Raw genomic sequence first — 27686 nt, 5'->3', positions numbered from 1 at the left:
TATTAGACCGCTTTGGCTGGTTGCCATCGGCTACTCTGCGGGAGCTAAAATATCCAGAATAAAGGATTTTCGTGTGTGCAGTGCTCACTTCAGAAAAGACGATTACATTCCCAACCAAGGAGAAAAAAAAAAAAAGATTTTAAAGAGTTTTGCTGTACCAGTAGGCCTACCACAGGTAAGCTCTATTTACTAACTTTATGATCCCATGTCTAAACTGTACGGTAAACAAGCTGATGTTTAGACTCCAGTGGAAATCACGTGAAAAGAGGTCTAATATAAAAACAGTATATAGGGATATATAACGATGGAATCTGAACGGTGATCCCGGCACATCGGAACGTGCGCACTGTTGACGTTGACAGCAGCGCGGATTGATAGAAATGGGAAGAAAATAGTGCCGATTAAAACTGAGGTATGAATTTTGCCCGGAGTGTTTTTTGTGATGTAAATTAATCAAGCTTTGAAACGCATATAATTTTTTCACGTAAAAACGCACAGTTTTGAGGCCCCGGAAACTAACCGGGAATACTTTCTTGAAAAACTTCCAGCGGCCAGAACTCTGACCAGGGAGGTGACCACAGAGTGGGTCAGTGTGTATGCACTATAGTGCTGGTAAGGATTGCATACAACTTCATGTCTTAAATGGGCGAACTAACCCTTTAACATCTGTTGTAATGAAATGTTTGGAAAAAATCTTAGTTCCCCTGCTTAGAGCCGATACTGACCCCCTGCAGGATCCTTTACAGTTTGCGTACAGGTACAGGATACTCAGGTTGTAAGGGTCAATAATACCCTATCAGATTCTAAATTAACACACATAGGTGCTCCGCAGGGTTGTGTGAGTTCACCTGTTCTTTTCACAATCTATACTAATGACTGCGTGAGTCTACATGCTGGAAATTACATTTTTAAATTTTCAGACGACACAGCCATTTTGAGCCTACTGTACAAAGATTCTGATCTATCTATCTCCCTATCATTTTGAGATAAAGAACTTTGAACAGTGGTGCGATGCCAACAAATTGATTTTAAATGTTAAAAAAACAGAAGAAATAGTGTTTGACCCCAGAGCAGTCGGCGCCCACAGTCCTGTTGTTATCCATGATACTCAAATTAAACAGGTGTGTTCATAAAGTATCTTGGCATCCATATTAATAACACGTTTACATGGCAGGTGCATGTTGACAACTTATGTACTAAACTCCAACAAAGACTTTACTTTGAGGAGACTCAGGTTGTATGGTGTTAGCAAAAAAATGATGACTGTATTTTACCAGGCTGTTCTGGAGAGCCTAATCAGGTATGGGATCCAAGCATGGTATGGTGACCTCTCTGTACAGTTAAAAAACAGACTTTCCTATTTTATCAAAACTGCCATGAAAATAGTGGACTGGAAAGACTTTCCATCGCTTCAAACACTATACGAGCAGTCTGTGTATCGAGGGGCACACAGAACACTGGCGGATCCCTCCCACATTCTTTATCCTGAGTATGTTCTTCTTCCTTCGGGCAAAAGGTATAGAGTGCCCAAATGTCGACTTAACCGATTTAAATACTCTTTTGTGCCTGCCTCCATTAGAATCCTGAATGACAATACAAGTTCAAAGACTTGATCGTTTCTGGTTAGCACTGATTATTTTATTTTATACTGTTTTTTTATTTACTAGTTTGTGTGATTTAAAATTGCAGCATACACACTGTGCCCAAGACAAATTTCCCTAAGGGGACAATAAAGTATATTGTATTGTATTGTATTGTATTGTATTGTAATATCTATCCATCAGTTTGAGTCATGGTTTAATTTTTTATCAAAATAGAAACAGAGCTGCAGTTTAAACATGAGTCTCACCATGGTTAGTTTAAAAATGGGCTTCAGGGTGTTTGCCAGGACACCGTTAGGATCATCGATGAGCTTTTTGTGATCTGTAGAGGTCTGCTTCTTCTTCTCTTTTGAATCAATGTAAATATATTCTAAACCATTAGTGTAGATCTCTTGCAGTCTGGGTGCCTTGTACATGATGTACCTGATGATAAGTAGAGAAGAGAAACATCAATGTGCAGAGAGGGCAGAGACTAATAATAATAATAATAATAATAATTTAAATATCTAAAAGTTTGTTAGAGAGTTTGCTTTTATCTTGAGCCTTTGTTTGTCTTGTGTACCACGCAGTAGCACTGGTGCAGATAAAGCAAAGCTACAGCAGCAGCGTTTGAAGGCTTTAGTGACGTGAGGACACCTTGTCCTATGCTGCACAGACGGTCAAACCTCTTAAAGGAACACGCCGACTTATTGGGAATTTAGCTTATTCACCGTAACCCCCAGAGTAAGACAAGTCCATACATACCCTTCTCATCTCAGTGCGTGCTGTAATGCTGTCTGACGGCTCCAGTGGCATCAGCCCATCACAGAACAGGCAGGCGAATGGTTCCAGTAATCCTACTGCTCCCAATAAGTGACAAAATAACACCAACATGTTCTTATTTATATGTTGTGATTTGTAGAGTCACAGCGTGTACAAAAAACACCGTAACATGAGGCACAGCCATCTTCTAACCGTAAACAAACTGGGAACTATATTCTCAGGCGGAAGAATATAGTACTTGGGCGGAGTGATATGCTCGCAGCAAGCCTGTCTGAGAATATAGTTCCCGGTTTGTTTACGGTTAGAAGATGGCTGTGCCTCATGTTACGGTGTTTTTTGTACACGCTGTGACTCTACAAATCACAACATGTAAATAGGAACATGTTGGTGTTATTTTGTCACTTTTGTCACAATTCGGAGCAGTAGGCTAGTTGGAACCAGTTACCTGCAGGATCTGCGCTAGGCTAAGCTAATGCTGGAGCCGTCAGACAGTGTTACAGCACGCACTGAGATGAGAAGGGTATGTATGGACTAGTCTAACTCTGGGGGTTACTGTGAATAAGATAAAGTCCCAATAAGTCGGCGTGTTCCTTTAAGGACAGTTCTTTTTCTAACTTCATGCGGTGTTTCACTGTCACTGACAGCACGTCTGTCCGCGAAAGACAGGTCGAACTGTGCTAGGGCCGCGCCCCCTCATATAATCACCATGAAGAAACTATACAAAGCTCCCTCAGCACTTCTCGGCTATCTTGGTTGGTTATCTGCTAAACAATTCACAGACGGGCCGTTAAGTACTACGTCACCGATCGTAGTTCCCGACCCAGTCTGGACTTGCTGAGCAAGTACTACTACTACTACTACTGAAAATTTGGTAATGAAATGTAGTTCCTTTTTAATTTCGGCACAACGTTACTTTTCCCAGGGACAAATTTGACAGCGACACTGCCTTCTCGGCTGCATGCTCACAAGCTCCACACAGGACGTGACAGAGGCTGGTAGCAGAGTAATCATGGCAAGTGAGAAGCAGCCAAAGCTAACTTTTGATGGTGTTTTAAGCTTCGTGGCTTTGAGCTCTCTGAGCCAGGCAGACACAAAGCTGACAACCTCAAAGATGGATGCAGTGGAGATGGGCTCATACATACACGCAGTGGACCGCTGCATGGACACGCAAGGATTTCAGCTGTCCCTCTGTGAGGAGGGAATCTGCAGTGGAGTTCAGACATTTCACTGATAAACCAGAGACTGGCTTTATGGTCAAAGATAGCTTTTGTATAATTAACTTCAGTCTCTGCCAGAGACGTCTGCTTTTAAAAGCAACAAAAAGTTACTTTCCATAGGGGGTAACTAAGTAAAGTAACGGATTACTGTTTTAAGAAGTAACGAGCAAACACTACTTTTTAAAAGTAACTTCCCCAACACTGTGTAAAAGACATAAGAAACCAGCTCTGACCCTCCCTTCCCTCTTGCTATGTTGTGTCATTATTGGCTGTATTACTGTAGCTACAAATCATTTAAGAACCCAACAACAGCTCTGGTGTGTGACTTCATTCTCCGGGTAGGACAGTAAATTAATCTAGGACCCCCACACTACAGCTTACGCAACCGATATCAGACACACACACACACACCACACTTTTCAGGTAAGAGGGCTCTAATTGCCTCGCAGGGTTGTTCTGTCCACAATCCAAAGATAATCAGTTTAACATTATTAGGCCACAGGGTTCAAATCTGACCGACGGAGATCTTCCCCCTTTTTTTCAGTAAAAAGTACATTAATGTAACTGCTTTGGGGCAATTTTTTATGTAAACATTGAAACTTTTAATAATGCAGCAGGTAAGAGGGAACCATGTAGAAATATCAGAGATAATTAGTTTTGCAACTGAAATATGACATTGAATCAGAAATTGAATCTGGAGTTCACTGCACTCTGCTAATTCTCCCATATGTTTATTGTTCTGCTGAAAAAAGAACAGAAATAAACTACTTCAAAGTAGTAGTAGTAGTAGTAGTAGTAGTAGTAGTAGTAGTAGAAGTGTTGTCTCACCAGTCCACTTCTCCATTGTTGTGGTCTCTGCAAGTCACTTGTCCGTCAGCGCTCCAGCAGAGCAGACTGACCATCAGGAAAATCCTCCACATAACTCCCTAAAACACACAATTACAGCAACAGTTACACCACCACATTCACTGACCATCAGGAAAATCCTCCACATAACTCCCTAAAACACACAATTACAGCAACAGTTACACCTCCACATTCACTGACCGTCAGGAGAATCCTCCACATAACTCCCTAAAACACACAATTACAGCAACAGTTACACCACCACATTCACTGACCGTCAGGAAAATCCTCCACATAACTCCCTAAAACACACAATTACAGCAACAGTTACACCACCACATTCACTGACCGTCAGGAAAATCCTCCACATAACTCCCTAAAACACACAATTACAGCAACAGTTACACCACCACATTCACTGACCATCAGGAAAATCCTCCACATAACTCCCTAAAACACACAATTACAGCAACAGTTACACCTCCACATTCACTGACCATCAGGAAAATCCTTCACATAACTCCCTAAAACACACAATTACAGCAACAGTTACACCACCACATTCACTGACCATCAGGAAAATCCTCCACATAACTCCCTAAAACACACAATTACATTAAACAGTTACACCGCTACATTCACTGGGCTTCGAGTTCACATCATCTTGTTTTTGTTATCGCTATTACAAAAGGTTTTAAAGCGCCCATATTATGCTCATTTTCAGGTTCATAATTGTATTTTGAGGTTGTATCAGACTAGGTTTACATGGTTTAATTTTCAAAAAACACCATATTTTTGTTGTAGTGTACATTTGTGCAGCTCCTCTTTTCACCCTGTGTTCAGGGGCCTGTTGCACAAAACCAAGATAAGGGATTAAGCCGGGATTTTTAAGTTATCCTGGATGAATTTAGCTTTGACTTGGTTGCACAAAAGCAGGTTGAATTAAAGTGCAGTGTCTGAATCTGTCTTCATTTCAGATCAACAAAGGTCAGTTTGAAAGATTTTCATCAGATTTTGAGAGACTCTAGTCACGCTCATCCAGCTCGTCATTTCCGGGTGAGTCCCGACGGCCCTGCTGCCGACTGAACACGTCAGGTCGGCCAAAATGAACGCTGACAGCCCCCCAGACTGAGTCACTGACCTCGCCAGACTGTCCCATGGCCGATTATCGGCCTGGTAAATTTGGGTAAATTTCCCAAGGAACATTAATTCCCTCTGCTCACTTTTATGGCAAAGTGTTATGGTTTCAGTGTTTTGCTTTGCATTTTGTTCCGTTTCTGTTACCTGTTGGTTCATTTCTGTTGTCTGTATCCGGTTTTGTAGATTTCTGTTTAGTTTTCTCCCTGTTTATTGTGTTTATCCCCTCTTGACTGTGTCCTGTGTTGTGTCACATTTCTGTGTTTAGTTGTCCTCATGTTTTCTGTCTGTGTTCCTGTTTCCTGTTTTATTTTGATAGTCTGCTTTCTGTCTTGTCATGTCTAGCTTTACTTGCGGTGTTTTCCCGCCTTTGTTGATTGTCCTGCCCCGCCCTGATGTGTTTCACCTGTTGTATCACCTGTCCCTCATTTGTTTATTACCTCATGTATTTAGCCTCTGTGTTCCCTTTGTCTTTTGTCAGATCATTTTGTGTCCATGCCTGTTCAGTTTGTATCCGTGCCCTTGTGTTCTCCCCCGTGACTTGTGTCGTTTCCCTGTGCCTGTGTGTGCCAGTTTCTCCTGCCAGTGTTTTTCCCATCGGTTTCTTTTGTGAGTTTCCGGTCTCTGTACTGCCACTTTTTGTTATAATAAATCCTCGAGGTCAACCACCTCCTGCCTGCCTGCCTTCCTCTGCGTTTGGGTCCACATTCCCTGCTTCCTCTTAACAGCAAAGTAGGCTAAATAATAATACATTTAATTTATACAGTGCTTTACATGGTAGGCTAAAAGACACTTTACAGTAAAGGCCCTTTCACACCGCATGCGTAACGAAAAAGCGAATAGTTCGTGTGCGAATAGTTCGCGTCAAAACCCATCACATGAGCCGCGTAAACACGGTCTCTATCTCTATCTTTGACGATTAGCTTTCTATCCCAAATGTAGTTTAGCCTGCTAGCCTACACAGCACAGGACTATACAACAACTAAAACTATCACACAACATACTCACAGTCGTGATGACCGAGTTGGTTGGCAATGTTACGCCACACAATCATTGTCCTTGTAGTATGCGTTTGGCTGAAGCCTTTTCTGTCGCCGCAAAAGGAAAAAAAAATCGACATCGAAACGAAAAAAATAAAAGTCGTTTTTTCGCCGCAGCACATTCGCGTTCGGTGTGAAAGCACTCATTACACAAACAGCTGATCAAAAAATAAAACCATCGCGCGAATTATTCGTGCGTCAAAATCGCGTCCAGTGTGAAAGGGCCTTAAAACCAGCACATTTAGCACATAAAAACAGATACAGCAATAAAACCAACAGATAAAACAAGCATATTAACGCAATTAAAACAGAATGAACAACTTTGTAAAAATGTGGAGTGACCAGTAAGATTTTTTTAAATCCATACCCATTCAGTTAGTCCGCTATTGTCTGTAAGGCTTTTTCTCTCCATTTGATAACAACAGCCGTATTTTCCTTTTCTGCATAATATGCTTCACCTCCTCATAACTTTCCATAATTAGTTGCTGCTCAGCGGGTGAAACATGTGCCACACGCGTATTCTCCATTTCTGCATCAGTAAATCTGTGATCGATACCGTGGTCTATTTAAGAAATCCGTGAACGTGCACTTATCCCAGCTATCTACTCCTGGCTTGACATAGCTTCACCTACTTATCCTGGTCGGCAAACGTGCAACTGATTAAGCCGCGATGAGTGGATCACACTAAGTCAAGCTGCGCTTTTTCAGTTATCCTGGATATCTTTATTCTACTTTTGTACAACAGGCCCCTGGTCTTTGTTTTAGCTTCAGAGTGAGACCTCTCACTTCTGTAACATCTTTTTTGGAGTCACACATGCTCAGTAACTAGGTAAGCTCACAATTACTAGCTAGCTGTTTCTCCAACTTCAGTCAGTACAAGGCAGGATTAGCCGGGAAACTTCTTCTAAAGGAGGGCGCACTTCACACTTAGCGAGGAATACCTGCAGAACAGGGACATGGAAGTAGTTCTATACAATTTATTTTGGAGATTAGGGTGAATTTGTGTGTGTTTTAGCAGTGTTTTGCCATTGAGAACAAGCTAGCATGCTAACGGTTAGCCCCCTAGGTAGGGCTGCACGATAATGGCTAAAATGATAATCACGATTATTTTGCTCAAAATTATAATCGCGATAATTAATCACGATTATTCTCATTTGAGAAACTACAGAGAAAGAGAAGAGACAGTTAACGGTTTTGCACGAGTATTTGCGCAAAATCCGAGCAGATTTGGTTTACACGAATTTCCCCAGCTAAGTGAGTAAACATAATAAATGCCAAGCCAGTGATTTGAAAGCAATGCCTGCCAAAGTTCATTTTTAGCCACATTTGGCGGGTGTTAATTTCAAACCATCAGACTTCATTTAACCAACTACAACTTCCTCAGACAGCAAGTCAATACAAATGGCATGATTTAACGTTAGATGAGCGCTTTGTGATGCGTCTTCACATTAGATCTTCTAAGCGACACATTTCGGTTGAAACTGAGACAAAGTAGGCTACAGATCCAGATCGCTCAGCAAATTTGTACTGCAAAGAAAAATAGTCTAACTTACTTGTTGATACACACTGAAAACGGGCAGTGGCTGTCGTTTTCAACTGATTCACAACACATCATGAAAACTGGTAAACTTAAACTTAAATGAAAACTTAAACTTCAAAAAATAGAACAGTGAAACTCATTTAGAAACAGATTTAGTCACACAAACAGCACAAGTGGCTTGTGAAGATACAGACTGGCTGTGTAACAATTTCATGCGAACAGAATATCGCTGTGGAGATCAGTGCTTTTTCCGCAGTGTAGAGCGCGCGCGCAGGGTTGCCAGATTGCACCGACTAAGTAAAACACGGGGCATAAAATGTAAGAGAAAAGCTCTGTTTGGGTAATTTGGGAGATTTAAGCTATTCAGATCTGGCAACCACAAACATCAATGCTAGTGGGGACTTGTTTACAATGAAAGATAATACAAATGTCTAATAAAAAAGCGTTTTCAGGATTAAAAACGAGCGGGAAAATATCACGACGATTTTTTAAAATTAATCGAGAGAGGCAGATATCGTTATCGCGATTAAAATACGATTAATCGTGCAGCCCTACCCCTAGGCGTCTCGGCTTGTGACGTAGAAAGCCGTGCCGATTTTAACCAGCTCACCAGGAGACTGAAGGCAGGACACATTCAGAAACTGTATCTCACTCAAAACAGCACGGATGATTTTTATCAAAGTTTGTGTATGTGTGTGGAAGCACCAGAGACACAAAATACCACAAATCCCAGAAAATGTGATTTTGTCATAATATGGGCACTTTAAGGCCCCGTTTACACGATGGGAAAACGCAGATATTTCCCTGCGTTTTGGCCTGTCATTTACACGAAAACGCCGTTTTTATCCCAGAAAACGATTATTTCTAAAAACTACGGCCAAAGTGGAGATTTATGAAAACGCCGGTTATGTGTTGCCGTGTCAACTGGGAGAAACGGGGTTTTAGGTTCTCAAACGTCACATTATGCGCCAGAAAATGCTTACGTCATGAACCTCGCGCCATGTCTGTTGTTTTGAAAGGAACAGGAAGTCGCTCGCTATTCGTTGTTGTCGATTTTGAGGATTCTGATTGGCTTGCATGGCTTTATCCTTCTCCCTACACTGCCGCCCATAGGTTTGGCATAGTTATGATGGCCCTCGACGGCGTATTTATGCGGGTTAATGTAAACGACAACTTTTTTGAAAACGATGGGGGGGAAATATTCGTTTCTCTAAATACCCGGCTATGTGTAAATGTGGCCTAAAGTAATTAATTAGTGAGGAACCTGATAGTCAATGTGTTACATTTAAAAATCCTTACTTTAGTACCAGACATTCATCAGTTTTTGATAAATTCACAGTTGGTATTTTTTTTAACATGACTTCATTCATTCACACAGTTACAACTTTTTTTGTGTGTGGCATTTTTAGGCCTTTATTTGACAGGACAGCTTAGATTTGAAAGGGGAGAGAGAGGGGGAAAGACATGCAGCAAAGGGTCGCAGGTCAGAATTGAACCCACTGCGATGAGGAACGAGCCTCTGTACATGGGGCGCGCCCTCTACCAGCTGAGCTAACCAGGCTCCTCTAGTAAACATCTTTATTGTAAACTGCTGGCTGCTGTTTTGTGTTTGTGGCGCCTTCAATTTCAGATTTGAGTGAAACTGACTGGATATTATGCATATTTATACATATAGCATATCACATTATTCCATATGGCAAATATTAAGGAGTACATCATTAAACATTTCACATCAATGGACGTCTATTAAACATGAAGACAGACTTGATCCAACCTGTGATCCATACCTGTGTTTTTAAAGTCCTGGTCAACCCAGGAAGAGGTCCAGAGAAATGGATCTGAAGTTCCTGAAGCTTGGTGACGGGGTGACTACGGACACTGTCTGGAAGAAAGAAAATAATGAATCATATGAAGGTAATATAGCATCTTCAGCTATTAGTTATGTCAAATATATTAATAAAATGTAGAATTTAAAATAATCCAAGATATATTTTTTTTTTTATGATTAGCAGTTTATTAGATTTTCCAAAACATTTTACACGCAAATCAGTCATGAAAACAAATAAAACCAAACATACAACAAAATAGAATGAAAGGAAGACATAACATATCCATAGAAAAAAATATAATAAAAAATAAATAAATAAATAAATAATAATAAAAATATTGCGAATACATTAAGAAAAAAAAAAAAAAAAAAAAAAAAACACCAATAACAGTGATGCCCAGAGTCCTTGAGTTTGCAACCTTGTCTATATGTAGGTACAGTAGTCAATCAAATGTGTCCGACAATCCTGTTACAGAGTTAAATTATATGTTTAAAAGCCAGAACGCCATTAAACGCCCAAAGTATACGCATGATACTTCCCCCATTTCAGGTTATACTCCTCCACTTTATCAAGCAACCTATAGGACAGTTGTTCAAGAGAAGCCAGCTGACCCAAAGCAGCACACCACGCATCCGGTGTAGGTGCGGAGGGGGCTTTCCATTCTTTGACCAGAAGTTTCCGGCCTAACATAAGGACAGACTGGGTCCAGTTAGAGAGTGGAGGGGTCAAATCGCTTAAGGCAGAGGGGTCCCCCAAAATAAACAAACTAGGGGTGAACGGGATACTCTGGTCGACAATTTTCTCAACAACTGTGTGCATGGAAGACCAAAAAATTATTGGGCAACTCCAAAGCATGTGTACTAGGGTACCATTTTTGTCCTGACACCTCCAGCAATCGGAGTTCTCAACCAAACCAACCTTATGCAACCTGGATGGTGTCCAATAAATTCTATTTAATATTTTGAATTGGATAAGTCGCGTTCGCAGCTCCCTTGAAATTTTTGCCCCATTGCCCCATTCTGCATCTGAAAAAGACACCTTTAGGTCAGTTTCCCACGTAATTTTAAGGGACAATATATTAGAGTCCGAGGCCGTAAGGATCATAGCGTAGTACACAGAGGCTTCATGACCGCGCCCATAAATTGTTAGAACCTTCTCTAATAAGTCGCCACTCGGGAGAACTAATGAATGGGAGCCGAAGACCTGCCCCAGGAGGTGTCTCAACTGAAAATACTTCCATTGTTGATTACGTGGTAAGTCAAATTCCTGTCTAAGTGCCTCAAAAGATTTTAATGTCCCATCCTGGTACAAGTCTCCGAGCACCCTAATCCCTTTTTGCAACCAGAGCTTCCAAAGGAAGGGAGATTTATTTATACAGAGTTTGGGATTACGCCAGATCCCGGCAGACTGGTGTAGATACGGATCAAATTTAAAGATCTTAGCTACTCTCTTCCAGACCCACTGAATGTGGGAAAAAATGGGATGTGACTGATTCTGTTGGGATAGTTTTGCTGTGATGTATTCTATGGGTGTGAGAGGGGAGGACACCACACTTTCAAGGTGAAACCAAGGGGGGGCTCTCTCGGGGGGCAAGGACCACCGTGCCATGTGCCTAATGGTGAACGCATAATGATAAAAAAGCAAGTTGGGCACACCTAATCCTCCTCTATCCACTGGCCTCTGCAGCTTTCGCAGGTTCATCCTAGGACGTTTGTTATTCCATAAAAAATTATTACAAAGTTGATCAAATTGTTTGAAATAGCGCAACGGAATTTGGACTGGAAGAGCCTGAAGCAAGTAGTTAAATTTAGGAGCACAAATCATTTTAATGATGTTCACCTTTCCCCACATAGAAAGATACAAAGGAGACCACCGCTCTACATCGGCCCGCAGTTTGTCCAGTAGGGGGTCAAAATTTGTTTTAATGAGATCCGCCAATTTAGAGGGGAATGTTAACCCCAGATATTTAATGCCTTTCTTAGGCCAGGAAAAGGTGCCAGCCTGGAAGAGGGATTTGGGACAATATGATGTGAGAGGAAGAGCCTCAGATTTTGTCCAGTTGACTTTATAACCCGAAATGAATGAAAACTTGTCAATAATTTTAAATAGTGATACAAGAGAATGTTCAGGATCTGAGACAAACAAAAGAATATCGTCTGCATACATCATCAATTTATGACATTTGTCACCAATTTGTATGCCTGGGAATGCAGGCTCTCTACGTATAGCAACCGCTAGCGGTTCAAGTGCAACTGCAAAAAGTAGTGGAGAGAGAGGGTCTCCCTGCCTCGTTCCTCTTTCCAGATCAAAAGGAAGGGAGATAATGCCGTTTGTGAGCACTGATGCCGAGGGGTGAGTGTATATGAGCCTAATCCAAGCTATGAACTTTTTACCGAAGCCAAAACATTCCAGGGTGGAGAGCAGATAATGCCACTCCACCCTGTCAAACGCCTTTTCGGCGTCCAGCGAGATAGCAGCAATGGGAGAGGTATTATCCTTAGTGGCCCACATAATATCAATAAGTCTTCTGATGTTGTCAGCAGAGGAGCGTGAACGTATAAAGCCAACCTGGTCAGGATGGATCAAGGAGGTTATTACCCTGTCCAGACGATTATCTAAAATTTTAGATAGAATTTTACTGTCGCAGGAGATTAAACTAATAGGTCTAAAATTTTTACAGTCTTGAGGGTCTTTTCCCTCCTTCAATATAAGGGTGATAATGGCCTCAGATAATGAAGGAGGGAGTTCACCCTTCTCAAGAGCTTCATTATAGGTGTCTAGGAGTAATGGTGCAAGTTCCTCAGCATACGCTTTATAAAACTCAGCCGTAAAGCCATCAAAGCCTGGTGCTTTACTTGAAGGAAGGTGTTTAATCACGTCACTTATCTCCTCAATAGTAACAGGTGATTCAAGACGTTCAAGCTGGTCCTCTGACAGCACCGGCAGATCAAGACCTGACAGAAAAGATGAAATGTCCTCTCTATCCCCTCCCGACTCTGAAGTATAAAGATTTATATAAAAGTCTCTAAAAGCTGAATTAATCTCCTTGGGATCAGTCAGGACAGACCCATTGTCCCCTTTAATAGCAGGAATGGTACTCATTGCTTCCTTTTGTTTAATGTACCTGGCAAGTAGTCTACCCGCCTTGTCACCTTCCTCAAAGTATTTCTGCCTTGCCCGAAATAGAGAGAATTCTGCCCTCTGGGTCATAATTGAATTAAACTCATACTTTAGTCTAGTCAATCTGGTGAGATTATCAGAAGACATATTTTTTTTTACAGTTTGATTCTGCTGTTGTGATCTGTTTTTCAAGCTCCTGGAGTTTAGCATTGTTTTCCTTCTTCCTAAATGACGAGTATTGAATTATGTGGCCTCTCAAAAATGCTTTCAAAGCCTCCCAAGCTACCCCTGCTGACGGAGCCGTTGGAAGATTGGTCTCTATATAGAGGTTAATTTGTGATCTAAGTGATGCCTTAAAGGTCTCATCTAATAACAGACTAGAATTTAATCTCCATCTTGTTGACCTAGCTGGCTTATTAAAAGACAGAATATGAAGAAATATTGGACTATGGTCTGAGATAACTATATTACCGATGTCGCTCGCTCCCATTGCTGATACCAGCGACTGAGACACCAAAAAAAAGTCTATTCTGGAAAATGAGCTATGGGGTGAAGAGAAGAATGTAAAATCTCTCGAAGATGGATTTTGTAGACGCCAAATATCTACTAGACCCGATGCTCTGGACATATCTTTGAGCACTGTGTGTGCCCTAGTAGTACGGGTCGACGGTGAACTACGGTCTAATATAGGGTCCATTACCTCATTAAAATCCCCCCCCATGATAATTGGATAGTCCCCTAAAGCATTCAGTTTCTTCTCGAGTAGCCAAAAAAATTCAGGATCGTCACTATTTGGAGCGTACACATTTGCTAGTATAATACTATTCCCCTGAATCTCACACAGCGTCAACAGCATTCTCCCTGCCTCATCTTTACTCTCTTTTAAGCATTTAAATTGTAGTTGCTTGTTAACTAGAGTAGCTACTCCTCTGCTCTTACTACTGCCACAGGCAGCCGCCACAAAGCCCACCCAATCACCCCAAAGTTTTTGAGATTCTTGTGATAATAAATGGGTTTCTTGCATAAATACAACATCACATTTTTTAGATCTAATGAAAGTTAATACCTTCCTCTTCTTTACATTATTATGAAGGCCTCTGACATTCCAGCTCATAAGCTTTAAACCTTTAGTACTACTAGCTGTAATAATATAAAATGAGTGCTATACAAATTGCGCTGTACCTTCCAAAATGACTCATTTATGAGAGACATCACAAAATAATAAGAGACAAAAAACACGTTAAATTTATACAAAGCAACAAAAATGCATCTGAGAAGCCAGACGCTTACACTAATCTTATTTTGGTCCGTGACACTCTAACTTGAAGCCGCTATGAACATGCCCCGCCCACCCCGCACCCATTGCCCTGCCCAGGACAGGCAGTGAGGACACCCACCCTCCTAACTGCCCAACACTGGCATAAACATGAACATTATTAACAAAGAGGAAGATATTTTAAAGCTTAAACAATGAGTTAAAAAAAAAAAAAAAAAAAAGATTTGAAATATATAATAATAATAATTATAATAATAATAATAAATAAATAACTAAATAAATAAACCTTAAGTAGCCCATATGCGTAAACCCAAATAATGGGCAAACGTTGCAAGGACAAGAACTGGGATGCCTCACCTATAAAGTCTCAGTTTACACCGAAATATAAGCAGCAGTGTTGTCTTGGACCATATTTAGATTTTACTAACCTCCAGGTCCCAAAAGGATCCCCCTCCTCTCCTGAGGGGACAGAAATAAAATAAATAAATAAAATTAAAGTCAACAGAAACATCCTCTGAATACCCCAACAACAGGATCCAATGACTCAACTTGAGAAATGCGGCTTGTGATTTCAGCTAGTTTGCTGTCAGTTGCACTAGTTGTCACCCAGATAGCCTCCAGCTTCTTGTCATGAGCGTCCGATTTTTCCAGGATTAATGCAGTGAGTTTAGCAAACTCTTTGGCTACATTACCAGGGATGGAGCTAGCATCCGGTTCAACAACGTCGGGCTCGTCATGAGGCTGCGGTTTCTTCAGGTTAGCTTGGCTAGCATTAGCCATTTCGTTAGCCTTCGCTCCACTGGAGCCCGCTTTCGAGGGATTTGAAGTGCTTCTGGTGTTATTTGGCATTGTTGCATATAAAGACAACTTTTCACACAATAACTCGCATAAATATGGACTCTTTGTCAAATTTAAAAGTAAATATCATGCGGGGATGGGCACAGTCCTTCCTCAAGCAGCCATTCTCGTCGATCGCGTCACGTGACTCCAATCCAAGATATTTTAAATGAACAAAGACATTTGCATGACTGTTTTTCTACCCCCCTCTTTCTACCACAATGACCATTTGGAGTTCCTAAGGCACTGAGGGGCTGATAGTGATCTAGGCTTGCAGGCCAAATGTTTGTACTTTGGGGGTTGATGAATTGTCACACCTTTAGTACAGTGGTGGAAGTGTAATTATCTGATTGGTCAGTTTGAATGTCTCACAGTTGGGTTTTAGTCACATGGTCAAGGAAAGGATAAAACAAGATTGTAACTGTTGCTCTGTCTCTTTGATGCTCGGGCTATCTTCTTCTCTGGGTCCCTTTCTTGGGGCTCTCTCCTTTTGCCTCCCCTTTTCTTTGTCTCTCTCTCTCTCTCTCTCTCTCTCTCTCTCTCTCTCTCTCTCTCTCTCTCTCTCTCTCAGGTAACATTTTTCACTATTGTAACTGCGCTTATTTCCGTTGTTGGTATAAGTGGCAGTGGGTGGTATAGACAAGAAATGTGCAGTTTTCTACCATCTTGCCAATAACGTTTCTTTAGTCATTCGGCAGTTCTTGCAGACTGAACCACTGCAGGAATTCCACCCTTACAGATGGTGCCGAAACCCGGGCATAGACGTTGGAACAGGGGGGGCGGGGGGGGCGGCCCCCCCCCCACTAGGGGTCAGCCAGCCCCCCCCTCCCCGTGTGGGCCCCACGTGTGCAGGGGCCTCGGATTGGCCAGACATTTTTATGTTCATAGGCTGACCTATCCGCGATCGCTCTCCATGGTTCTGACCAAAGAAGAGCGCTTTGGAATCTCCATTACGCATCATACCTGGGCTGCGTTTCCCGATAACGTTGTCTCTTAGCGCGCTACAAAGACTCTTAAGGTATAACTTAACTAAAGGTATAAAGGTATACGATAGGCGTCTTCAGGGCTATCGTCCACTCGCAAGGCAGAGGCGCTGAGAGGCAGAGGCGCTGCCGCCCTCCTAGCAACGGCGCTGGTCACGCTAGCTGCGCTAGCCGCGCTAGCACCCTGGGGTGGCAGAGACGAAGATGTGCTTGGTGATGTGGATCTCAGCTCTCTTCATCTCCTGGTTGCAGCGATGACTCCGAGACTGTACGCGTTTAAGGTACCTAAACAACGACGGTTGCAACAGGGCTGAGGGCTGGGTTGGAAAATATGTGACGTCATTATGTTTTTTAATTTAATCAGTGTTGATTATGAAAATGAGCATGCAGCATGCATGAAAAAAGATATGATACATTTTGAGATGTGCAATATATCTTGGAGACTTGGAGTGGGTAAAAGTAAAACATGACCATTTTTTGACTTCATTGAGTTTTGTTGTTAAAAATGTTGTTTTACTCACTGTGGTTTAATAAATAAACATTAAACTTAACTGTCTGTGTGATATGCTTGAAGTGTTTTATATTTATGGATTTTATTGTAGCCAAGTAAAGTATTAGCGATGATTTGAGAGGCTAAATTGATCAAACATGTTTTACTCGCTGTCGGCTCAGCTGCTTGGTCATTTAAAAAAAATGCTCAAAACATTTGTCTTAATTAACTTAATAAAGCTGCAAATAGGGCAGACTGCCGCTGTGAAAAAAAAAAAAAAAAAAACGGGCTCGGGTCGGACTCGGGCTGATAATTCTAATGATCTGTCGGACACGGGTCAGGCCAGGGCCGGGCTCGGGCTTAGATTTGAGGCCTGTGCAGGGCTTTACACTAATGGCTTAAATGAACAACTACTAGTCGACTAGAAAAAAAATGTTGTTCGAGGCAGCCCTTATTATTTTAGAACCAGGCTCAGGCCATTCTGGGTTGAGCGAGCGACCCTGAGCGGAATGAACGAGCGGAATATTCAGAAATGCGCTCTCTGCTCACGAGCTCTGATCAGAACATAACATAACCAGCTTTTTAAAAGTTTTTAAAAATAAACATTTAGACTAGTTTAGCACAAATTATGAGCTTATTGCCGATTTTTTATAATTCTTGACAAAATTAGAATATATTAAAATATGTTTTTTTTTTGTTTTGTTTTTGTACAAAGAGTAGCCTAGGGGCCCCTGACCACCTTAATCCGCCCCTATATGGGCTATACATACATATATATGTAAATACAGAATCTGAATTAAAATGTGTTTGATTTAAGCCTACATTTCAAAATTTTGCGTCATAAAATTATATCGCGCATACAGCTCAACTAACGCGATCGTTATAAAGGTGTTTAAACAACAATACACTTCCACTTGCATGTATTTGACAATCGGAATATCAGATATTTTATGCCATAGCTAACACATTTGTGAATATTCTGAATAAAAAAGGATACATGACATAAAAGCAGATCATCATTCATTCAGTGCTGTTGCTGCTGCGGTGTGTCACGTAACAAGCAATGACGCGTCACCATGGAAACCATAAAATAACAGTCTCGCCTTGAAAAACTTGTGTGAAAGTTCCAGAATCTCATTATCATAGCCGCAGCGGAGACATAATTTAAGGTCGCGAGTCCCGCAAGAATATGACACAAAAACGTATTTCAAATTTCTTTTCAAAAGCTCCCACAGCAAAGCGAATAAGAGAAGGGGGGGCAACATCACTGGATTTGACATCCGATTCATCATTATGTGCAGCACCACCGGCAGAAAGCCGCCGGGATGATGAGCAGCGGCAGCTGACTCAAGCGAGTGAACCCACCACCGCCACCCTCACTACGAGCCACCCTCATCCCTCGTCGCCACACGCGGATAGTCAAAAAGCAGATACAGGTGCACAGTCCTTCAGGCCTCCGCCTGATTATAATTTTCCAGTTAAAAAAAAAAGTGGGGAGAGCTTCGCACGCAGCTGTAGGACATCCTGGTTCCGAGAGTGGAAGTGGCTGGAATATATTTCGGACAGTGATGGCATTGTGTGTGGGGTGTGCAGATCGGCTGTCAAAAGTAAACTGCTGTGCCCAACCACCGACAGTTTGTTTTTAAAAGATAAGGGATTTTCAAATTGGAAAAAAGCAACAGAGAAAATCAGAGACCATGAGAAATCTAAAACTCATTTAGATGCAACCCAAAGATTGGCAGCGTTGAAAAACACTCCAATAAATGCACTACTCTCTGACGCCAAGGCAAAGGAGCAGAGAACAGCGCGGAAAATCCTCGAACTTATTTTCAGCTGCGTAAGATTCTTGGGGCGCCAGGGGCTTCCACTGCGGGGATGCCAATCGGGATGGAGTCTTATGGCAGCTAATGCAGGAGCGAGTGCGCGATGATCCTGACCTTGATAAGTGGCTGAAAAGGAGAGACAACTGGATGTCAAACAACATCCAAAATGAGATTCTGGAACTATTTGCGCATGACATATTGAGAACAATTGGAGCAACAGCATCAAAAACTGACTTTTTTGGGTTAACTGCGGATGGGACAACAGATATCAGTGGCAAAGAACAATTTTCAATCAGTCTGCAGTTTAGCAATGACCACCTAGAAGTTCAAAATTTCTATCTTGGCTTTTACAACGCCCCTGACACAACGGCTGAAACCTTATTTCTGTGCATAAAGGATGTCCTGTTGCGCCTCCATTTGCCACTGGAGCGACTGAAGGGCTACTGCTTTGATGGAGCCAGTAACATGTCAGGGAGGTTCAATGGGGTGCAAGCTAAACTGAAGGAAGTATGTCCCGACTCTGTTTTTGTCCACTGCGCAAATCACTCACTGGATCTGGTGCTGCAAGAAGTGGCTCGTGAAGTGCGTCTTGTTGCTGATACACTAAACTTTGTGCGTGAAGTCACTGTTATAATCAACGATTCAGCAAAGAGAAAAGCATTGTCTCAGTCCCTATTTGGAGCCGGAGACGTTGTGAACTTGCTTGGCCTCTGCCCAACTCGGTGGTGCGTCAGAGTTGTGTCACTGTCACGTTTGCTGGCCTGCTACGGAGAGATGATACAGACTTTCAGATCCTTGGAGAGTGACAAAGCTGTGAAAGGGGACACCCGTGCCAAAATTGCAGGATTGTTAACAAAGGCCACAAATATGCACACAGTGTTTGGTTTGTTTGCCTGCGTAACCCTATTTACCCCATGTGAAGCAGTGGCACGATCACTTCACGGAACCAAAGTCACAGCTCTAGGATCCATGGAAGCTGGCAAACTCCTTTGCAAACAACTGGGCACACTGCGACAGGATGAAACCATCACTGACCTTGTGGCCAAGACCAAGCAATATGCAGAGCTTTACGGCCTGAAGCCGCCTCATCCAGTGCGCAGCAGCAAGACACCTGCACGCTTTCGCTATACACAAGAGGAGGAGGCCAATGACCAAGAGTGCAGCAAAGTGGAGGGTAAATGTTTTTAATAAAAAATATACAGTTGGTATTTTCAGTTGTAGTAGGCTAAGGTATTTATGTTATATTTCTGTATTCAGTGTATCCGAACGTGTGGAAAAGGGAGATGTTTGAGGCACTGGACCTGGTGCGCTCAGAAGTGGAGAGGCGTTTTGACCAGGTCGGAATCCAAGTTGCTGCAGGGCGAGAGCAGGTGATCATTGAGGCAGCTCAAGGAAAAAAAGTTAATGTGACTTCTCTGAAACTCACCGGTTTTACAAGAGAGCGACTAAGTCATGAGTTGGACATACTGCGGGATATCTGTACAGGGCGTGAAGTTAACACAATTCGGGATGTTGTGTCCATTCTCCAAACCATGCAACCACAAACCCGTTCCATGCTGTCAGAGGTGGAAAAACTCATCAAACTATGCCTGTGCCTGCCCATATCTGTCGCTGCATCAGAGCGCTCCTTCTCGGCTTTGCGCAGGTTGAAAACCTGGCTGCGTAACACCATGTCACAGGAGAGACTAACGCACCTGGCCATTATGAATGCCCACAGTGATCTCCTGGATGAAATCGATGTCTCGACTCTGATAAAAAGATTTATAAGTCGAACAACTGAAAGAAGATCCACCTTTGGAAATGCATGAATTAATTTTTTTGTTTTTTTGCTTTTTGAGTAATGTATGTGTCTACTAGCATGTTCATAGCTTTAAATGTTTTGACTGTCAATGCTATTTCAAAATAGGGCTCTATATGTTCGTTCAGTGGCTTGATATTACCGGTATGAATTTTCACGTTCCAAACGATATGAAATGTTGTGAAAATAAAACAACTCGCCCTCGTTCATTTCAGGGGTTCTATTTAATTACCATTTATGCATTTCATTCATTGCGCCTTGACACCAGTTCAAAACGGAGTCCCAAAAGTCCGCGTAAGAAGCATAACACGTACAGACTCCATGTAGGCCTATGATTCGCTCTTTTGTTGTTCTGTTTTCTTTCAGGATCAAAAATACAACAAATTAAAGCGTTTATCTCTGTATTTCCGACTGATGAGAACTATGCATATCCATTCATAAATCAGTCAATTTTGTATTTTATTATGAGATATTTTATTCTAATGTGATCAGTGACTCAAGCACTGATGGACAAAAGAGCGCGCATTTCGACATTTGCAGTAAAAACTTTTAATACCATTATATTGAAACGTCTGTTTACATACTCCATTAATAAAGGAGTGCAGACATTGGAAAAATATCAGTCCACATGCGTTTTATATTTAATATGAGGGCATGCATTTAATAGACATGCATGCATGCGTGACACAAAAAATCTTTAACTTTTAGGTAGCAAAATATTTTTAGTAATTCTGTCAATTACACTAAGGTTATTACATTGTCTGCTATATTTGCTTCTTATTTATTAAATACACTCTCAGAAAAAAAGGTACAAAAGCTGTCACTGTGGCGGTACCTGTGGACTAATATGTAATCTTTAGGTACAAAAGTGTACCTTTTGAAAAGGTACCACCACAGTGACAGCTTTTGTACCTTTTTTTCTGAGAGTGTACGGGCAATTGATTGATAAAACATTGATCAAAATTAAGATACAATTTATAAAAAACGAATATCTTTTAAAAAGAGTTTTCTATAAAACAACACTTAATGAAGTCGTCAAAATTATGTTTTACCAAAAACAACGCCGTTGCTGTGAGGGCACCAGTGCCTCTGCCTCTCAGCGCCTCTGCCTCGCGAGTGGATGATAGCCCTGAAGACGCCTAGCAATGATATACCTTACTTTTAGTGGTAGAATATCTTTGGTTAAGTTATACCTTAAGAGTCTTCGTAGCGCGCTAAGAGACAACGTTATCGGGAAACGCAGCCCAGGTATAATGCGTTTCATGCGTAATGGCGATTCCAAAGCGCTCTTCTTTGGTCAGAACCATGGAGAGCGATCGCGGATATGTCTGTACTATGCACGGAAACTTTTAACAATGCAATAAAATATTTAAAGAGCATCAAGCTATTAAAATCTATATTATGTATACGAACAGATAATATAACAGTAGGCTATATTAGTCAATATTTTTTTATTAGGTTAAGGTTTTTTTATTTAACGTTTTTAATTTAAGGCCTACCCACAATTGGTCTGGCCCATCCAAAACTGGAATCCTGGCGCCGTGCCTGGGCCACACTGAGCTGTGCGTAACGCCCATAGACGTGAAGTAAACGAGACAGAGGCTGTCCTGTACTGTCTGAAATGGTTAACTCTGTGGCGATGCATGTGCAAAACAGATTTAACTAATCACAAAGTAAATCAGGATACATACAGCCTACTATAGGCCTACACTAACCCCCTCCCCCGTCCACCCACCCAAGAATCCCGCCCCCCCTCTCACAATATAGTTCCCACGTCCCTGAACCCGGGATCCCTTGCAGTGAGTTTTCTGAAGTTTACTGTGGTCGGTCATCAGAATGAGGACATTTTTTCACAGTTGATTTTGTGAATGGATTAAAGCTGACCTTCTGACCATGGAATGGGTAAGTCTGTTTTCATTGTTTAATGGTATGATAGGAAATGTCTTCATTTGCATGAATTGAATGAAACAGAATTTAGAAGGTTTTGAATAGCTTTAATAGTCCCATTACTGTATAATTTGTAAATATTGTGAATATTCAGATCTCCTCGGGGATGGAAGGGAAAAAATCTGATAACAGTGATGTATTGTTTGCTTTATGGAGCAAAAAAGTTGAGCCTACTTTGTGTAAACTCAAGAAAGAGTACATTGGAATTAAATGTCCAGATGAGGAAATGCTCCAATGGTGGGACACAATAGGCAAACATCAAAAGAAATCAAAACATGCTGAAATAATTGAGGCTTTAAACTTCATAAGTTTTACACGGCTACGTGAGTTAACAACATGTCTATCTTCAAGTATAGATGCTAAATGTAAAGAAGTGCAATCTAAAAATGCAGAGGCACTAAAGTCTGAGGCAAAGATTCAAGATCTTCAAATACAGCTAGATAAGTTACTAGCTGAGCAGTTTGCCCTGACTGAAAAGTGTAAAAATCACAAAGAGACCATTGCAGAACTCAAGGCTAAGCTAAATGCTAAATTGTCTCCCAAAATGCTTAACAGCGATGGGACTAAGAGGCATGTTCACTTCTTAGAGGAGGTGACTAGCTCTAATGAATCTGAAACGTTTAGTTCAGAAAATGCATGTGCAACTGTCAAAGAAAGTGTGCCTATTTCAGTTCTTAAGGTGATGCAACACCGTAATAGCTCAGAGTCATGTACCAGAACGCATGGTGTACAAGCATTAGAGAGTCGTGAAAACCCTCAAACTCCAGGAGAACGTAGCAAACATCCCTATGGTAAAGAAAGCAGGTTTTGCAGTTCCTGTCAGAAAATAGGCCATACAGAGGGAAAATGCTGGTCACTGGGAAGGGGCAGACCTCCTCCTTATTTTCAGAAAAATAGTAAACCACTTTCTAAGAGCAAAAATCAGCGATCTGCACGCACAGGTAAAACTCTTAGTGAGTTAACTGCTTTGTTCATGCAAGGCCTTCAACTATTAACTTCACTTGCTAGTGGGTTAGCAGCCCAATAGCAACAAGTTTAATAGTTAAACATCCAAATTGCAATGATCCTGTTTGTATTTTAAAATGTGTAATTGTGCGTAACACATTGTGCTCATAGAACACACGTTATAGTTGTTTGTGCTACATATGCACATAGGCTAATTAAGTTTATTCTTTAAAACACATGAATGCTTTACTGTAAGTGTTGTATGAAACACTTAGGTTAAAAGGTTGTAGATGCTAAGAATTCTAGGCCATGTATCTTGTGTAAACTGAATAATTGTTTTACTGGAATTGCATAGCGATTTCAAGTTGCATGTGTGACTATGTTGAATTTGTTTGTCTCCTTAGTGGAAAACTCTGCTATTTTTCCATATAGCTGCAGTTAAACCACGTAAAGGAGCATAGAATTGCCATGTGGCCACAATGTTAATCACAGTTTGCATTAACCATGAAAATGCTTTCCTCACAACAGGATTCAGTAACTCTGTACTTTGCACTTTTATCATGCTTCTCAACTGAAACATTGGTGTTTAATGATTTTGAGCCAGATCACACCTCATACCCACACTCTCAGGCTGGCTCCCTGTTACAACAACAGGACCAAATGTGCATCACAATTGTAAAATCTCCTCACCTTTGTTTTGGGGCATGATAAATTTACACACAGCCACAGGTAAATGCAGCCACATAATTTGATCTGCACACAAAGTCAAATCTGCATTTATCTGATTCTGCTTTACAAAATGAATGCATATGCTATTTAAGTCTTTACATCTAGACTGAATTATAACTGAATTGCATCCAGTAATTGTTTGTTTTGTTTTTTCTTTGGTTTTACTTTATCACTTAAGTAATCATTAGTCTCACCAAGTTAAATTTTAAAATGTATGTCAGTATTTCTCATTTTTACCCAAGTACAAATATTTGTATTCTCATTAATGCTTTTGAGACGATTTCTGCTTATTTGTATTTTGTCCATTTTACTTGCAACAATGTTGTTGGACATTAATTCAATTGAATCTCTGTGTTTGGTTACACTGAATATTTTGCTGATACTCTTCATGAAATGGGGTTTTAAACCAGCATTTGTTGTTTTGTTATAATACAATTTATTTAAATGTTTCCAGAAACAGTGTAAGAGCTTGTAAGATCTTCTTTTATTTTTCCTTGACCATGTTTATAAGTACATCAATTTAAGGGCTTTTTGCCAGAGACTAATTTTAATCTGACCATATCAATCATCTGACCAATGAGAAATGCCATGTATCTGCTTTTGCTGTTTGTTGTGTTATATGCTCTTTTAAGATCACAGGATCCCTGCAACCAAAGTTCACATCCCGTGTCTCATCTCAGAAAGAGGAACCAGCGTTTGCTCCCAGATTCAGTGCCTGTTCTTGTGGAGGTGTGAAGTGTTCGATGGGTGATTTGCATATCTATGAACGGTGCAACACCATTTGATGGAGCCTCCTCATGCAGGGCTGAAGGAGAACAAAGACTGAACACTGACCAACTGCTATTGCAACAAGCCTGGACGAAAAGTCTGAAGATGCAACTACACGCAACAGAAAGCAGGTCTTTATGGATTGCGTCACCTTTGGACTCCATGTGTGTGGCCAACGGTGCCAAGGGGGGAAATTGTAGAATTCTTGACTGTTTTTCTACCCCCTCTTCCGACCACAATGACCATTTGGAGTTACAAAAGGCACAGAGGGGCTGATAGTGATCTAGGCTTGCAGGCCAAATGTTTGTACTTTAGGGGGCGATGAATTGTCACACCTTTAATACAGTGGTGGGAGTGTAATTATCTGATTGGTCAGTTTGAATGTCTCACATTTGGGTTTTAGTCACATGGTCAAGGAAAGGATAAAACAAGATTGTAACTGTTGCTCTGTCTCTTTGATGCTCGGGCTATCTTCTTCTCTGGGTCCCTTTCTTGGGGCTCTCTCCTTTTGCCTCCCCTTTTCTTTGTCTCTCTCTCTCTCTCTCTCTCTCTCTCTCTCTCTCTCTCTCTCTCTCTCTCTCAGGTAACATTTTTCACATATGCTGGGTACATTTAATAATATACAGTGCTATGCATAAGTTTAGACACCCATGCTAAAGTTGACTAAAAAGAGGAATAAAAAATCATCTTTTGGAAATTGAACTTAATGCCTTAATTTAAAAAATTAGGAAAAATCCAACCTTTAAGGACACCAATTTTCTTTGTGAATGAATAATGTATCGTAAATAAATAAATGTTCTTCCTTAAAATACAGGGTGCATAAGTTTGGACACCCCTATGTTAAATTCCCATAGAGGCAGGCAGATTTTTTTATTTTTTTATTTTACAGTTACTTCATGGATCCAGGATACTATGCATCCTGATAAAGTTCCACAGTTAATTAAGTTAATTAAAGTAATTAAAATAGCCCCACATTATCACATAGCCTTCACCATACCTAGAGATTGGCATGGGGTACTTTCCATAAGATCATCTCTCAATGCAAATCAAACTAGCTTTTAGGCTAACTGAAATAAAACCATGCCAATCTCTAGGTATGGTGAAGGCTATGTGATGATGTGGGGCTATTTTAATTCCAAAGGCCAAGGGAACTTTATCAGGATGCATAGTATCCTGGATCCATGAAGTAACTGGCCTTTAAAAATAAAAATCTGCCTGCCTCTATGGGAATTTAACATAGGGGTGTCCAAACTTATGCACCCTGTATTTTAAGGAAGAACATTTATTTATTTACGATACATTATTCATTCACAAAGAAAATTGGTGTCCTTAAAGGTTGGACTTTTCCTAATTTTTTTAATTAAGGCATTAAGTTCAATTTCCAAAAGATGATTTTTTATTCCTCTTTTTAGTCAACTTTAGTATGGGTGTCTAAACTTATGCATTGTACTGTAAGTTACATTTTACATTTACATTTATTCATTTAGCTGACGCTTTTATCCAAAGCGACTTACAATTGCTATATATGTCAGAGGTCGCACGCCTCTGGAGCAACTAGGGGTTAAGTGTCTTGCTCAGGGACACATTGGTGTCTCACAGTGGATTCGAACCCGGGTCTCTCACACCAAAGGCATGTGTCTTATCCATTGTGCCACCACCACCCCATAAGTTAACATCATTTCATACATTTATTTTGTAACTATTTTAAGTGTAACCATAACCATATTTTGTCATTAAACATTTTCAATTACAACTAATGTACTAACTAGTTTTGATTTGGTATTGACTTTGAAGTGCTACATATTGCAATACAATATCGTCACTATCTATAGCAACGCTCTCCCACAAATATTAAGCTATTGTAACTGCGCTTATTTCCGTCGTTGGTATAAGTGGCAGTGGGTGGTATAGACAAGAAATGTGCAGTTTTCTACCATCTTGCCAATAACGTTTCTTTAGTCATTCGGCAGTTCTTGCAGACTGAACCACTGCAGGAATTCCACCCTTACAAAAATACATCTAAAAACTGAAAGATGATTCATGGTCACTTTACTAAATCACAAAAAAACACAGATATGGTCCTTTTTAAAGATGACAAATAAGAAAAATGTTCAGTTTTAATTATCGGATTCTGAGTAAAAACATTGACGTAATCTAAGAAACAGTTCTTAATTTAAATTCAGCTCTTTTCATTTCAGTGTTCTTACCTGTGTTGTTGGTCTGTATTGTTGGTCTGTGATGCAGAGGAGGCAGAGAGCAGTTTATATACAGTATCTGCAGAGGGGGAGGAGGACGCTCTGCGGTCACATGGTTTGGAAATTACAGTAAGTAAACTCCCTTTACTTCTTGTTAAACTCACACCCTTTCTCTGAATGTAACAACAAAATTATCAAGGAAGGTAACTTTTGGCACAATCCAGAAATTTGCATATAGCACCTTTCAACAACACCGTAAATTTTATTTGTATAGCACCTTTCATAACAAGTAAACCCAAAGTGCTTTACATTAAAACAGCATGAATAGAAAAGAATACAATAAACACAAGACAATAAACACATTTATTTTTTTAAACTTTAATAATTACAAACAAGCAATCAGAAGCATTGAAATGTATTGAAGATGTGAATTCAATTGTGGTTTCATCTCACAGTGTTTATTTCATTTTAATTCTGCTTCAGATGGAAATACAGTCAATGTTCTTTACATAATGTTGTATAGTTTAATAGAATAGTTCAGCATACTGGAATGGAAATTTAATGATTTGAAACAGGAACAATGCACAAATAAACTTTAAACTTGTTAAACAAGAGAATATGTCTTGGGCCAGGTTATAGCAACAATTGCTAATTTCCACTTGTAGTCCCTGGGCTAACATACCATAATATAATAATAATAATATAAACATACAGTGCTATGCATAAGTTTAGACACCCATACTAAAGTTGACTAAAAAGAGATATAAAAAATCATCTTTTGGAAACTGAACTTAAAGGGGGGG

The 27686-nt window shown here is 40.6% G+C and overlaps 1 protein-coding gene across 1 annotated transcript in view; it reads right to left on the bottom strand.

The window, feature by feature from the left end:
• LOC311289599 (cell-death-related nuclease 7-like) overlaps nt 1-26919 on the bottom strand; it is a 40166-nt gene extending 13247 nt beyond the window's left edge. The window contains exons 1-5 of the mRNA XM_084407732.1: nt 26896-26919; nt 14797-14827; nt 9931-10025; nt 4409-4506; nt 1850-2024 (exon numbers count right to left, since the gene is read on the bottom strand). Coding sequence (XP_084263858.1) covers nt 1850-2024; nt 4409-4500 — 267 coding nt within the window. The 5' untranslated portion in view covers nt 4501-4506; nt 9931-10025; nt 14797-14827; nt 26896-26919. The remainder of the gene's footprint in view (nt 1-1849; nt 2025-4408; nt 4507-9930; nt 10026-14796; nt 14828-26895) is intronic.
• Between the last annotated feature and the right edge of the window lie 767 nt (nt 26920-27686).

This window comes from Rutilus rutilus (genome assembly GCF_951802725.1).
Source record: "Rutilus rutilus genome assembly, chromosome: 4".
Taxonomy (NCBI): Eukaryota; Metazoa; Chordata; class Actinopteri; order Cypriniformes; family Leuciscidae; genus Rutilus; species Rutilus rutilus.
This window is presented reverse-complemented; position numbering and strand designations above follow the sequence as displayed.